This window comes from Nycticebus coucang, chromosome 23, assembly GCF_027406575.1.
Source record: "Nycticebus coucang isolate mNycCou1 chromosome 23, mNycCou1.pri, whole genome shotgun sequence".
Lineage (NCBI taxonomy): Eukaryota > Metazoa > Chordata > Mammalia > Primates > Lorisidae > Nycticebus > Nycticebus coucang.
The window spans coordinates 11021804-11036212 of NC_069802.1; the positions used below are offsets into that span (position 1 = coordinate 11021804).

The 14409-nt window shown below is 41.5% G+C and overlaps 1 protein-coding gene across 7 annotated transcripts in view; it reads left to right on the forward strand.

Annotated features, from left to right (window-relative positions):
• Nucleotides 1–14409, forward strand: part of ATP8A1 (ATPase phospholipid transporting 8A1) — a 274837-nt gene that overhangs the window by 137643 nt on the left and 122785 nt on the right. For all 7 annotated transcript variants that reach the window (XM_053577693.1, XM_053577692.1, XM_053577687.1 and 4 more), the window contains 2 exons: nucleotides 2888–2972; nucleotides 5673–5812. In XM_053577693.1, the coding sequence (XP_053433668.1) occupies nucleotides 2888–2972; nucleotides 5673–5812 (225 nt within the window). The remainder of the gene's footprint in view (nucleotides 1–2887; nucleotides 2973–5672; nucleotides 5813–14409) is intronic.

Consider the following 14409-nt stretch of genomic DNA (forward strand, 5'->3'; position numbering starts at 1 on the left):
GGCTCACACCTGTAATTCTAGCACTCTGGGAGGTCAAGGCAGGTGTATTGCCTGAGCTCAGATGTTCAAGACCAGCCTGAACGAGAATGAGATCCTGTCTCTACTAAAAATAGAAAAACTAGCCGGTGTTGTATCTGGCACCTGTAGTCCCAGCTACTCAGGAGCCTGAGGTAGGAGGATCACTTGAACCCTAGAGTTTGAGGTTGCTGTGAGCTATGATGCCACAGTACTCTACCCAGGGTGACAGAGTGAGACTCTATTTCAAAAAAAAAAAAAAAACAGACTAGACATTTCTTGTACAAGGCTATATCCTTTCATTGGCTTTTCTTTTCTTTCTTTCTTTCTTTTTTTTTTTTAAAGGGAGGGTCTCATTCTGTTGTCCAGGCTTGAGTGCTGTGGCTTCATCCTAGCTCACAGCAACCTCAAACTCCTGAGTTCAAGCAGTCCTCCTGCCTCAGCCTCCCAAGTAGCTGGGACTGTAGGCACCTACTACAAAGTCCAGCTAATTTTTTTATTTTTAGTGGAGACAGGGTCTCGCTCTTGTTCAGTCTTGTCTCCAACTGAGCTAAACTGATCCTCCTACCTGCACCTCCCAGAGAGCCGGAATTATAGGCACGAGCCACCACTGCCACGCCTCCCTGCTTTTCTTGACTTTTTCAAGAAGGTAGAAAATTAATTTCTGCAAGTATCAATTTCTTCCAAATGTTTGGATGGGTTCAGCGCCTGTGGCTCAAGCAGCTAAGGTGCCAGCCATATGCACCTGAGCTGGAGGATTCGAATCCAGCCCAGGCCGCCAAACAACAATGATGGCTGCAACCAAAAAATAGCCGGGCGTTGTGGCGGGCGCCTGTAGTCCCAGCTACTTGGGAGGCAGAGGCAGGAGAATCGCTTGAGCCCAGAGTGCTGTGAAGCCACAGCACTCTACCCAGGGCAACAGCTTGAGGCTCTGTCTCAAAATAATAATAATAATAATATAATACAATAAAATATTTGGATGTAGTGCAGAATTTAATCTTTCAATCTTATTACTTATTGCTTTTATTTTCATGATTTTAATGTTTTTAAGATTTTTTAGTTTTAAAATGGCCTGTGTTACTTTCATTGAAAATTTGATTAGCCTCCAAAAAAAAAGAATAGAGTTTATAAGTTATAGTTTTCATTCTCAGGAAGGAACCATGAGGGGAAATTATCATTTCCTTTTGCTTTGCTCCCCTTCCCATTTAGCCACTGAAAAATGAAAAGAAATTCATAATTGGGGCCCGGAATATTCCATCTGTTCTGAGGTCACCAAGTTCTGTTTATCCCCTGGGTTCTAAATCACGCGCCATTAGTCTGCTTCCAAACCTCAGTCCCGGGACTGGAGACCCTAAATGGGTAATACCACTGAGAAAGTAATTGCAGGTAAATGATTTATTTTTTCCTGCTCTCATAAACCACAAAGGCTGAATACTAAAATTCATAAAGCATTAAACTGAAGCCAGATCATAACTAAAAGAATAATAGGCAATTTATTAAAAAAAAAAAAAAAGCAAAACCTAGAGACACATAGTGGTATATAAAGTTAAACCTGAAAAGAAACTTAAAGATAATCCAGTAATTGAATTTTACAGATTAAGTAAACTGAATCTTATGGCTTGATTCAATCATAAATATTCGACTATTTATGGCAATTCCACTTTCGCCCAAACTTCTCCACACTAGATATGCTGGTCCTGTCAGTAATTTAGTTCTGTGTTTCCTAAAGTTTTTTTTACTATGAACCCCAGTCCCGTAAAGAAGCTGTAACTCCTAAAAGGTTCTGTGATCCAGTGGGTTTGGGGCACATAGCACAGAGCTGCTTCAGGTCCACCATGCATACTGACATTTTAAAAGTCCTAAAGAAGGGGCGGTGCCTGTGGCTCAGTGAGTAGGGTGCCGGCCCCATATGCCGAGGGTGGCAGGTTCAAACCCAGCCCTGGCCAAACTGCAACAAAAAAAATAGCCGGGCGTTGTGGCAGGCGCCTGTAGTCCCAGCTGCTCGGAAGGCTGAGGCAAGAGAATGGCATAAGCCCAAGAGTTAGAGGTTGCTGTGAGCCGTGTGAGGCCACGGCACTCTACCCGAGGGCAGTACAGTGAGACTCTGTCTCTACAAAAATAAATAAATAAATAAATAAAAAATAAAAGTCCTAAAGAAGGCTGGACATGGTATCTCACACCTGTCATCCCAGCAATCTGGGAGGCCGAGATGGGTGGATTGCTTGAGCTCACAAGTTCAAGATCCGCCTGAGCCAGAGCAAGATCCCGTCCCTAAAATTAGCTGGGCGTCGTGGCAGGCACCTATAGTCCCAGCTACTCGGGAGGCTGAGGCAAGAGGATCACTCGAAACCCAAGAGTTTGAGGTTGCTGTGAACTGTGATGCCACAGGACTCAGATGACAGAGTGAGACTTTGTCTCAAAAAATAATATAAATAAATACACAAACAAACAATTAAAAGTCCCAAAGAGCATTAGAGCAGAACAAGCTCTGTAGCTTTGCCCGGGCCAGCCCTTCCTACACTGGACCATTCTTCCTTGTAGTCCCTGTGAACACTGGGCAGGGTTCTGCAGGACTGTGCAGGATTGGGCACCGTCTTGCAGCATGTGGGAACGGGGCACTGTGAGATACTAAGCACTGAAGGAACTAGGGATTTATTCAGAAAGAAGCAGAATGGCAGGGCGGCACTGGAACCTTCTTTCTGAGTGCCAGGAGGGACGTAGTATTATTAGATGCAAGTATTTTGTGCTTTAAAAGTAACGCTAAAAGTGGTTGTTGTTATACTCATGTGCTGCTGATAATACTGCCAACATCGAGTCTGTTAACCTTAGAATTCTTAATGGAGCACACGAAACCTTCTGTTTTGCTTTCCAGGACACTGTAATTTATGATCGACTGGCGGAGACTTCCAAATACAAAGAAATTACCCTAAAGCATTTAGAGCAGTTTGCTACGGAAGGTGAGTATACTGTGGCAGTAAAGATGAAAATAGAAAGGAAATCGCATACTTCTGATATCTCAGGGGATCACTATCACCGTTTCACTCAGAGATCTGAATCTCTAAGACATCAATTATTGCTGATAATTTAAATTGAACTATAGGCTGTTCACATGTGGAATTTTTATTTTACTTTTATAAAACAGTTTATTAAGATTTCATCCCCAGGGGCGGCACCTGTGGCTCAGTGAGTAGGGTGCCGGCCCCATATGCCGAGGGTGGCGGGTTCAAACCCAGCCCCGGCCAAACTGCAACAAAAAAATAGCCGGGCGTTGTGGCGGGCGCCTGTAGTCCCAGCTGCTGGGGAGGCTGAGGCAAGAGAATCGCGTAAGCCCAAGAGTTGGAGGTTGCTGTGAGCCGTGTGACGCCACAGCACTCTACCCGAGGGCAGTACAGTGAGACTCTGTCTCTACAAAAAAAAAAAAAAAAAAAGATTTCATCCCCGGGCGGCGCCTGTGGCTCAGTGAGTAGGGCGCCGGCCCCACATGCCGAGGGTGGCGGGTTCAAACCCAGCCCCGGCCAAACTGCAACCAAAAAATAGCCGGGCGTTGTGGCAGGCGCCTGTAGTCCCAGCTACTCGGGAGGCTGAGGCAAGAGAATCGCGTAAGCCCAGGAGTTAGAGGTTGCTGTGAGCCGTGTGAGGCCCCGGCACTCTACCGAGGGCGCTACAGTGAGGCTCTGTCTCTACAAAAAAAAAAAAAAAATATTTCATCCCCATGTTTTAGATAGCCAGGCCTACAACTCTGTTTTACCTTTTAGAATAGATACTATAATGGATAAATTGCACATGAACTTTATGGTCACCCTGTAGGGACTTTGCCTTATCTTAAAATTTTTACTAGGAAAAGAAGCAAAGTCAAAGAACTAAGATACTCTAATCTGAAAAAGAGAATAAATAAATCTATAAACTATTAGCAAAGTTATCCAATTCAGTTTCAAACTTTTTATTAGAAACATATGTAACTATTAAATGTTTATTCAATTCAGTTACAACTCAAGACTTTCTCAAGCCCCTGTCCCATGCCAGGCTCTGTGTGAGGTCCGAGAGTCTGTGGTAAACAAGTTCAGCTCTGTCTCTGTCATCCTGAAATACAGGACGTGTGAGGCAAAAACAGTCCGCGGTCTAGAGAGATGATCTAGGTTAGATGAAAGGAGGTGAGGGTGGTTAAACATTACGGTCAGTTAATACAAGAATTTGTAGCATCTTATCTCTGATCTTGACAGCAGTGATCACAGCTGTATCTAAATCTCCCATCTCAGTTTTCTCTCTTGCCTGTTATCGCTGGAACTGTTGCCGATAGCTCCATGCCTGACCTCTGATCACATTCTTTTTCCTCTTAATCCAAGTGGGAAAACATATTTTTTAAAGCACGAGGGAATAAGGAGGGAGAGGAGCAAAAATAAAAAATAAATTAAAAAAACCAAAGACACAGAAAATCTTCTAATTCTCTTCCAAAATCCAAGAGCACAGAAACCTACAACCATAGAATTTGGATTCCATGAGGCCCAGGCTCAGATGGGCTTGGCAGGTGCAGCCTGCCCAGCACACAACACAGATTCTTTTCTGTTTTTAAAGAAGGTTGAGGTCATCTCTCTGCTTTGATGCTAAAGGTATTCCAAGTCTTAGACAGATGTGAATTGGCGTGGCCCCCACCTCCATTCTTTCTGGCTCCAGGCTGAATGACACTTCTACTCTGTGACTACCCTAGTAGCTTTTAAAGCCAAGTTTCCCAAAGACAAAAACATGTTCTAATATGACCTCAAAGACTTAGGTTCTACTCTTGGTGATCCAGCAATAGACAACTCTATTCCTTCCTTAGAAGAGAGTCTTCTGGGTCATTTACATCCTGTGTTCTTTGCTTCTTGCAGAATCATCTCTTTCACGCACCTCCTCTACTCAGATCTCACAGGCAGAAAGACCCCAATACACAGTGTCATGGTGTGAATGACAATGTTTCACGTAGTTTTTCTTGTCGGTCTCCTCTATGAGATTAAGGACTCTGGAGGGCAGGTATGCAGAAGTCTTCGTATCTGTAACTCCAGGACCAAGCACAGTGGTTGACTCCTAAAAGTGGCTTCATGGATGCTTAGGAAGGGGGGAGGGAGAGAGACCCCAGTGGGTCTGCTGGGAGAGCTACCTTCCTCTTACTGGGGTACATGACCATCTAAATTACTGCTCTCTACCCCTATACATTTGTAGAAAAAGAGTCACAGTGTAGTTGAGGGATAGTGGCAAAAAGGAACAGCTGGTAGAAAACAGCCAGTTTGCCCTGGGAAAACAGCTGGTGTCTAGGGTGACCTACTTTCTGTGCTCACTGCCTGCCAATTTCAATTCACCCCCAACCAGGAAAAGGTGGATGCTTTGGAAGAAGGGACAGGGCAAAAGCACTTGTCAGCCATGTAAGGACGCAGTTATCCAGATTCCCCGAGAAGACCACACCCTCCTTCTGCGTCACTTAGCTCTTGCAATGTGGACCAGATGCAGGGTTTACTGACCCCAAGGTAGATGAAGTGCATCCCGGGAAACTGACCTGGACCCCAGCATACTGTTTGAATTGAATCAGGTCTTTTCCAGATGAGACTTGGTTAAATAAAAACGGGAACCTCAGACTTCTGAGTAAAATCTTTGGTGTGTTGAGGAGTCTGTGCTCTCTTTTGCAGGGTTAAGAACTTTATGCTTTGCTGTGGCTGAGATTTCAGAGAGCGACTTCCAGGAGTGGCGAGCAGTGTACCAGCGGGCATCCACGTCTGTGCAGAACCGGCTGCTCAAACTCGAAGAGAGCTATGAGTTAATTGAAAAGGTACGTGGATGATGCCTTCTGATCATGCAGAAAGTCTGCCTTCCAGAAAGTTTCGCTCTTTACTCTAGGAACCAACGGAATAAAAATCCAAGTATCTGACACGACCCTTCCTATTAAATGTTCTCTCATCTGAGCATTGACACATCTTAATATGGGTTAATTTTGCTGAAAGGTTTTTGGGGCTAGACATTACTTTCCCCAAATCCTCACTCTTTTTGCAATTTTGATCACGGTTTGGCCAGTCTAACCCGCATGGCCCAGTGCGTCTCACTACGTCTGGGTCTCTGAGGGTTTGGAACACGCCCACACAACACATACACGTGGACTGAGAGTCAGGAAGTGTGATAGTATTTAATAAAAAATCACAGCTTGTGTGAATCTGTAGCTGATAATAAAATATAAGCGAATGATGCAGTGCTTACATCTGACCGGTCATTGTGCTGAACAGCTATAAATATCCTCATCGTACAGATGAACCAACACTGTTCAGCCAGAAAGTGACAGACACACTATAATTCTGCTGTATAAATACCAAGAAATCTTGGACCCTTGATTAAGAAGAGCAGACTTCTTTGTGTAGCTCTTGCTGTGTGCCAAATGCTGTTTGGTCATCTATTTAATCCTCACAACATTCCTTTGAATATTAATAATTCTTACTGTATAGATAAAGACACCAAGGCGACAGAGAGGTTCAGTAATTTGACTGACATTCCACAGCTCGAAAGAGGGTGAGCAGAATTTTCACTGTTGCTTCAGTGGTCATGCTCTGAACCACTCAAGCATCTTCAGTCTAACTTTTAATTTCCCATTCGACACCTCCTCAGTTACCTAGTTCCTCCACTTTACTCACGTTTGCGCTTCATGGTATCACACTGTCCTGCTAATGACAGCTTATTTGATCTCGCTTCCAGGTAAGTCAAGGCTGATATTTTTTTCTTCTTTCCTCTCTGTCAAGCTGTGTACTTCCTGGTACCTCCTGTCTGGAAAGGTAGCCGGCAGGACTCATGTCTCCTGGACTGTTTCCCCCTTCTGTTCCCCACGTGACCTCCGCTTTATAGAATACTGGGGACGTCGTGTTGTGGCTGCAGGTGGTTTTCTCTGTTTCACGCAGTTGTCATAGTGGCTCTACATTTGGGCCTCCTGTCTTCTTAATATATTGTTATTACTTTGAGGGGAGTGGTTTGTTTCTCATATTTTATGCAGTACAGGAGTATGTGGTGTTCTGTAGAGAAGGGAGACATATCTATTAATAGATACATACCTACATAGCTATGTTTAGATACGGATATAGACAGGTATGATAGATATAGGATTTATGGGGGAGATATCTACATATGCAGAAGGTGCCAAGAAAATGTATATACATTTTAAGAAAGGCAAAAAACTGTACTAGAATTATAGTACTCAATATGCACCAATAATTATCTCTTATAATTGCAGAGATCAAGTGTGATTTGAATATTACAAGAATCAGAGTCACTCTTCTGGTTTTTTGGGGGGGAGATTCCCTGCTTTTTAACTTATTTATTTGTTTATTTATTTTTTTTTTTTTTTGAAACAGAGTCTCGCTTTGTTACCCCAGACTAGAGTGCCATGGTGTCTCTCAAACTCAAAAGCTCACAGCAACCTCAAACTCTCAGACTCAAGTGATCCTTTTGCCTCAGCCTCCCAAGTAGCAGGGATTATAGGCACCGCCACAACACCTGGCTATTTTTAGAGACGGGATCTCATTCTTGCTCAGGCTTGTCTGGTACTCCTGAATTCAAGCAATCCACCTGCCTGGGCCTCCCAGAGTGCTAGGATTACAGGCATGAGCCACGGCACCTAGCCACTCTAACATATTTATATGTGATTATGTCTTCAGGATATTATGTGGTAAAATAATCTGAGGCCATACCATAATCTCATCAATCTCTCCAACCAAAGTCACATACCAGTACCATCTTAAAGCATTAGTGGTATTGATTTTTTTAATCTTTTGCTTTTCTTACTAATTTTTAAAAAATGTTTGAATTATCCCGTTTGGAAATGATTCTTTTTTTCTTCCTGTATTCTTTTCTACACAGTTTGAATGTAATCAAAACTTTCCCATCATGCTAATGAGGTAGAATTAATATATAGTATGTGCAAATAAAAATATTTTTTAAAATGATTCCAAATATATCAAATTGTTTCCACTTGAAACACAATATAGAAAATTATGGAGTTGAATGTTTTAATGTTCCTAATATTCTTGCTCCCTGGATGTCCTAGAATTTGTAGATTACAGTGTCTAGGTTTAACCATTTTATTCTCATTGCTTTTTAATACCAGATTAAAAGCCTTGTGACTTCCAGCTTTTAACTGAAATACACGTTCAACTGTGTCCAGCAGATGGCGATCATGAGTTGCGTTAAAATTTAAGTTGCCTAAGGAAATTCATTAAAAGTACAGTAGAACCTCTGTAAGTTGACCACCCAAGGGACTGTACAAACTGGTCGACATACGGGGTGGTCAACATAAGGAACTAGGCCTGCTGTACTGATCTGTACACATGGTGCATGTCTGGTCTATGAAAATTAGGTGAATTTAAGGAGGTGGTCAATGTAGGGAGGTGGTCAACTATGGAGGTTTGACTGTATATGTATTTTTTTTAGTTTACAAACACAAACTTTGCCTTATGACTGCCTTTACCTAAATAAATAAAAAGGGGAATTTATGGCTAATTCTTCTTTATTTCATGATAAGCCATGCTGTCTGTTTTTGAAAACTCTGAGACCCAAAAAGGTGAAGAGATTGGGTCTCTTATTCAGCCAGCCTGTTTCAAACCCTACTCTTGAAACTGTAGTTTCATTTAGTTATTCATTTAATTTAAGTGGTTACTACATAATCAGTTTTGAGGACACACAAGCAAGTGAGGAAAATGGCCGTGGCCCTCTGGGTGCCATGGTCTGAACAGACTCCCAAGTGAGACATTCTGAAGGGACGCAGATTCTTGGTCCAAAGGAAGCTTTTGGAGAAATAGTAACTTTTGAAATAGGCCTCAAAGGATTATTTTAGCAGTTAGAGGAAAACAGAAGCCTTTTTAGAGGAAAAGACCAGGCAAAGTGACATAGGGGTCTCTGCCACCTACCTGTTTTTCTTAAAAGTGTTTCTGCCAGCCCTGATTCTTAGAGAACTGTCAGGTTTTTAATATATCTAGAGCCAGAATGCTGTCACTTCTGTCTTGGTCTGAGCTTCCATTCTGTGTTAAAATCAGCTGGGGTGTTCAGTGTTCAGTAGAAGCTGTGGTTTATTGACATTAAAAGCACCCTCGTGACACAAGTTTCAACTTGGCAGACCATAGATTCTGCTGGTGTGTCCCCGTGGCTTCCAGTTTATCCACCGCAGTCCTCGGGTTCATAATTTTGACTTCTTCCTTCCCTGTTTTAACTGAGGCTTGTTGATGATGTGATCTATTTTTGATGTGATTGGAATCTATTTTTATGTAGACCGTAATATTGGACTTAGCATATAAGACTACATTTTTGAACTATGAGGGTAGTTTTCAATTTTTTTCTTTTTAAAAGCAAAACCCATTTTCCAAACAAAATATTGCCTGATCATAGTGTATATCACTGATGAAAGCAGAGCTGCTATGGTTAATGGATGGAGGAGTGGGAAAATGTCCCTGGTTGGGTCTCCCCTCGGACTCCCGCCGGTGCTCAGGGTGGTCCTAGAGGGAATTTTCATGACTCTGGAGTTCTACTGAGGACAGTCTGAAAACCAAATAATAGTACAGTCTCTGAAATATTTAGAAAAATGAGCTTCTCAGAAGATCAGAACATTAGCATCACAGATTCTATCAAAAAAAAAGAAAGAAAAACAGATCAGAACACTGTTGTGATGACATGCAAGATTTCTGAACGTATTAATGATACAAAATTCCATTGTCACATTACTGGCAGTATTACATTAAAGACATTCAAAACTTGGAAGATTGGTCAAGTTTTTCCTGAAAACAATATTTTTACTATGTTATAAAATAAGTGAAATCTTTATAACATGATGAAGGTTGTACTTTTAAACCCTGCTTTCTCACTCTCATCTCTCCAAATTACTATTTGCTCAAACTAGAAATTTAGTTTTCAAAATTTCTAGTTTTTCTTATTCCTTTGGGGGCTATTAACTCCTAGCATAAGCTGAAAAAATGTTCCATTAAGCCAAGAACTTCCAAGAAGATGTTGAGATTTGTCCTTTGGTGCAATGCTTGTTAGGTCAGTTGTTACCACCCAGCTCCCTGCGTCACCCTCCATGGCCACGGCACACTGCAGGAAGAGGCACGGGAGGATTGAAACAGTCCTCCGGATATTGTAATCCCTATTTTCAGCCACGGGTAGACCGGAGGACTGGGGACTTTTAAATCCATCTTTAAAATTTAGTTACTGTCACTCATCCAACATTGTATTGTTTGGGCCCCAACACTAGCATTCATATGGTAAAGTTTCCAGGATACTAAAAGAATTCATTCTAATGTGAGTTATTTCAAGAATGAGTTACTGACACATCTCTTTCCCCCACCCCCTTACCCCCGTTACTAAATAAACCAAGAGATGACATTGATTACTAAGAAGGCGTAACTAACAAGAATGTTCACGTAGCTAAAATGCAAAGGGAATTATTAAAATTATATCTGATACCGAAATTGTCTTGCCCCACTTTGAGAAGAATTGCAGCTTCACTCTGATACCGTGGGCAGTAACACCTCTCTGTCTCTCTTCACCATCACTTGAGAGAATTTACAGCTGTCTCATTGTCTCAAGACAACACACTTGACCTGTTTTTATCTTCTGAAAGACAGTTAATGTACTCATAATTTTAGATTATGAAACCACTTAAAGTGTTGGGGTTATTTTTAATCAGACTTTTTAAAATAAAATTAAGTTTAAAATGTATTTGTATTTGCTGAGGAAGAATTATAAATAACAGAATAATTATGAAGTTTTGTGGTTAATTAGCGGTGGTTTCCCTGAAATTTCTTATTTTGATCTGTCACTTCTCTTCTAAGACATATAGACTTTTTTTCGCCTCAAATTCATACTGGGCTGCTGAATTCCTTTGAAAATTAATACTACAGCGGGCTCTGATCTTATTTTCTTACTCATTTTATAATTAAACCACTCTTGAAATGTGAAGACATGCATGCCTTCATGATATTAAACAGTTTTGTGAAAATTTTTTATTTGCTTCCATAGACAAAAGCATTATGGGTTTAGCGATGCATAGATTGCCAATTAATAGCATCTATGCTTACAAAGGCCGATCATTTATCTTGAGCGTTACAGAAAATAGAAAACCTACCTAGATTGATCATGACTCAAGTAGGGAGGTTACTTCAATACTGAATAAGATCGAGCACATACCTGGTGATAAATGTTTCTTTTTCTCTTGTGATGTGTGGTTGGGAAATATGTTTTCAAAAAATAAAGAGTCACCCAAGGCTTTATCTGTTGAAGTATTTTAAACAGGTCCGAAGATCCTTTCTGAGCTGAAGAGTGAAATCAGAGTCCTGTAATTTTGGCATCTTGCCCTCATTTGATCAATGTCGTGTTCCATGCGTTTGGTCGTCTTTGATTAATACCTGTCCTCCGCGAGATTGAAGCGTCCTAAGAGCAGACACTGAATTTATCGTATATTCATCACCGTAGCTCCAGCACTTAACTAACTGTCTGGCATATGTTAATCATTCGATAAATATTTGATGAACAAATGAATTATTCAATTAAATAATTTATTCAAACCCTGGAGCTTAGTAAGTGTTTGCCTAATGAAAGCTGGGCCTTCATTACTCAAATACTTCATGCTTTCCACACAGTGAAGGCATTGGTACCAATTACGTTATTACTTAAGGATTAATTTACGGATATGTTAGAAGCCAGTAATTTTATAGAATGCATTCCTTTGAAGTTTCAACTCATTTATAAAAATCTCTCTTGACAGTTCCTTAATATGTAAGTGTGAGAAGAACATGGCTAAAAAGATTCAACAAAATGTCTGAGCACTGTGGTGTGGCAGGCTCCAGGCCCACCAGGGAAAGTGATAGAAAAATCTCCGCCTTCGTCTTAGTGATGGGAGATAGGCAATAACTTGTAAACTCAAAAAAATGTAAACCCAGACAGGACATGGTCCCTGGGCACTGAGTTAAAGCACTCAGATAGGACAAAGAGGTAGTGACATTATTTATTTATTTATTTATTTATTGGCATTGCTTCCTTTTCTCCTTCCCAGAACATGGTTGGTGTTTGGGGGATATTTAAAGACTTCCTTGACGCAGCATAATATGGTGCAGCCATTATACTCAGTGTGACAAGACAACAATTTAGCACCCTTTGCAACATGTGGCAATGAACGGTTTAGAGGATTCCTACAGAAATATAAAACGTAATGAAAAACAGGACTTTTCCTGAACATTTATGATTGCCAAGTTCTCAGTAACTTCTGTATTAGAATGGAATGCTTTCTCAGATAAAACCACCACAGCTATTTGTAGTAGCTACAAACATCACTTTCATTTGCACTAAAAACCAAATGAAAATTTGCAAAATATACTGGTGATTTTGTGGCTTAAAATGTCAGTAGTTTTCCTGTTTTACGATTTGCTTAAGAACATTTACAGTCATCCCACCTATTAATCAGACCTGCCACTTTGGGGGCATCTCCTAAGCTCCACATCCTACTTTTTTTTTTTTTTTTTGAGACAGAGTCTCACTACATCACCCTCGGTAGAGTGCCATGGCGTCACAACTCACAGCAACCTCAAACTCTTGGGCTCAAGTCATCCTCCTGCCTCAGCCTCCCAAGTAGCTGGGACTCCAGGTACCCCACAATGCTTGGCTATGTTTTTAGAGACAGAATTTCTTGCTCAGGCTGGTCTCCAACTCCTGAGCTCAAGAGATCCACCCACCTTCAGCCTCCTAGAGTGCTAAGATTGTAGGCATGAGCCACCGTGTCCAACTTGACAATTTTTTAATATACTACTCAGAAAACATTTGAGATGACTGATCTAATTTTATCACCAGAATAACCCTATTAGATCAGTACTATTAAGCTTATCCTGCTGTTATAGAAATTGATTCTTAGATAAGTTACTTGCTGAAGGACCCGTATCTGATGGTTAGCAGAGCAGGGATGCAAAGCCTTGTTCTGTCTTAATTCCAAATCTATGTTAGCAATCTGCATGTTCTGCTGCCAGCTTAGTTTAAAGAGATCAAGAATGTGTACAAAATATTGGAGACTTGAAAAATAAAATGGAATCAGTGTGTAGTTGCATAATCTCTAGATCAGCACTTGGGGGAAAGGCCTGCTTGGGATTCATTTATTGACTGAGGCAGCTTCTGTGTACTTCGGATAAATCTATTTTCCTTAAAAAAAAAAAAAAAAAGCTAGAAATGCGTTTTTTGTATTTGCCCTCGACTGGCCTTTAGAATCTTCTTATTTCACATCCTTCAGATTTCCTTGTAGCTCTAATCACAAGCCCCTCCTTTCTGGCGTGACAGATGCCTTCTCAGGAACGCTGCGTGGCAGACTTTCCACCCTGGGCATTCCTGTCTTCCCAGCTCAGATAAGATGGATGTTGTTTTTACAAGCTACACCCAATCACCTCTCAAATCCTGATTTCTCTCAGCTGGGTGTGTGAATTCTGGCCTTCTTTGCTAAGTTGTTGGCTTTGCGAGTTCAAATGTGACTTCTGTGGTTTGAAAAACACCAAGTTAAAACTTATCTTTTGGCCTTGGAAAAATTAACCGGTTGCATGACTTCTCCAGAAGCAGCAGAGAGGCTATTCCAACGGTCTAACACTCTCAGTCTTGATGCCGTTACCCAGCTTAAACTGAGGCAGGGTCTCCCTGTGTTGCCAGGCTAGAGTGCCATGGCAGGATCACAGCTCACAGCAACCTCAAACTGCAGGGTTCAAATGATCCTCAGGCCTCAGCCTCCCAAATAGCTGCAACTACAGGGGTGAAGCCCCATGCCCAGTTAATTTTCTTTTATTTTTTGTGGCGATGGGGTCTTGCTGTGTTGTTCATCTGGTCTCAGACTCCTGGCCTCAAGTGATCCTCCCACCCCAGCCACCCAAAGTGTCTTCTTTTAAGTAAGAATGGCTCTGAGACTCCAGTAGCATGTCCAAATTCTAGGGTTACTATATTTTAAAACTCACCTGGATGGTGGCTGGACGATGACTGCAATAGCTCCTTAGCTGGTCTTACAGCCTTCATTCTTCCCAATCTACCCCCAGATGTGAACCTTCTGGAGTGTAAATCTGAGCTTGTCTCTCCCTTTCAGACATCCTTCGCCAGATGCCCTGTGCCTATGGAATCATCAGCTGACCACAGAGCTGTCTGTTCCACGCCCTGCTCGCCCGTCCAGCCCCATCTTCCTTGCTGCCTCACCTCACTTCGTTTACGATTTCCATATTGCCTAAATGGCAACTTTTCAAACATCATGTGCTTTTTTCTATCTCTGTCTTTGCACACGAGATTTCTTCTATTTGGAATTGTCTCCCCTTATCCTTCCCCACCTTTCCTAATTACTTGTCTAAGTTGTAAGGCATCGTTCAGTGTGTAAAGTCAAGTGTTAACTCA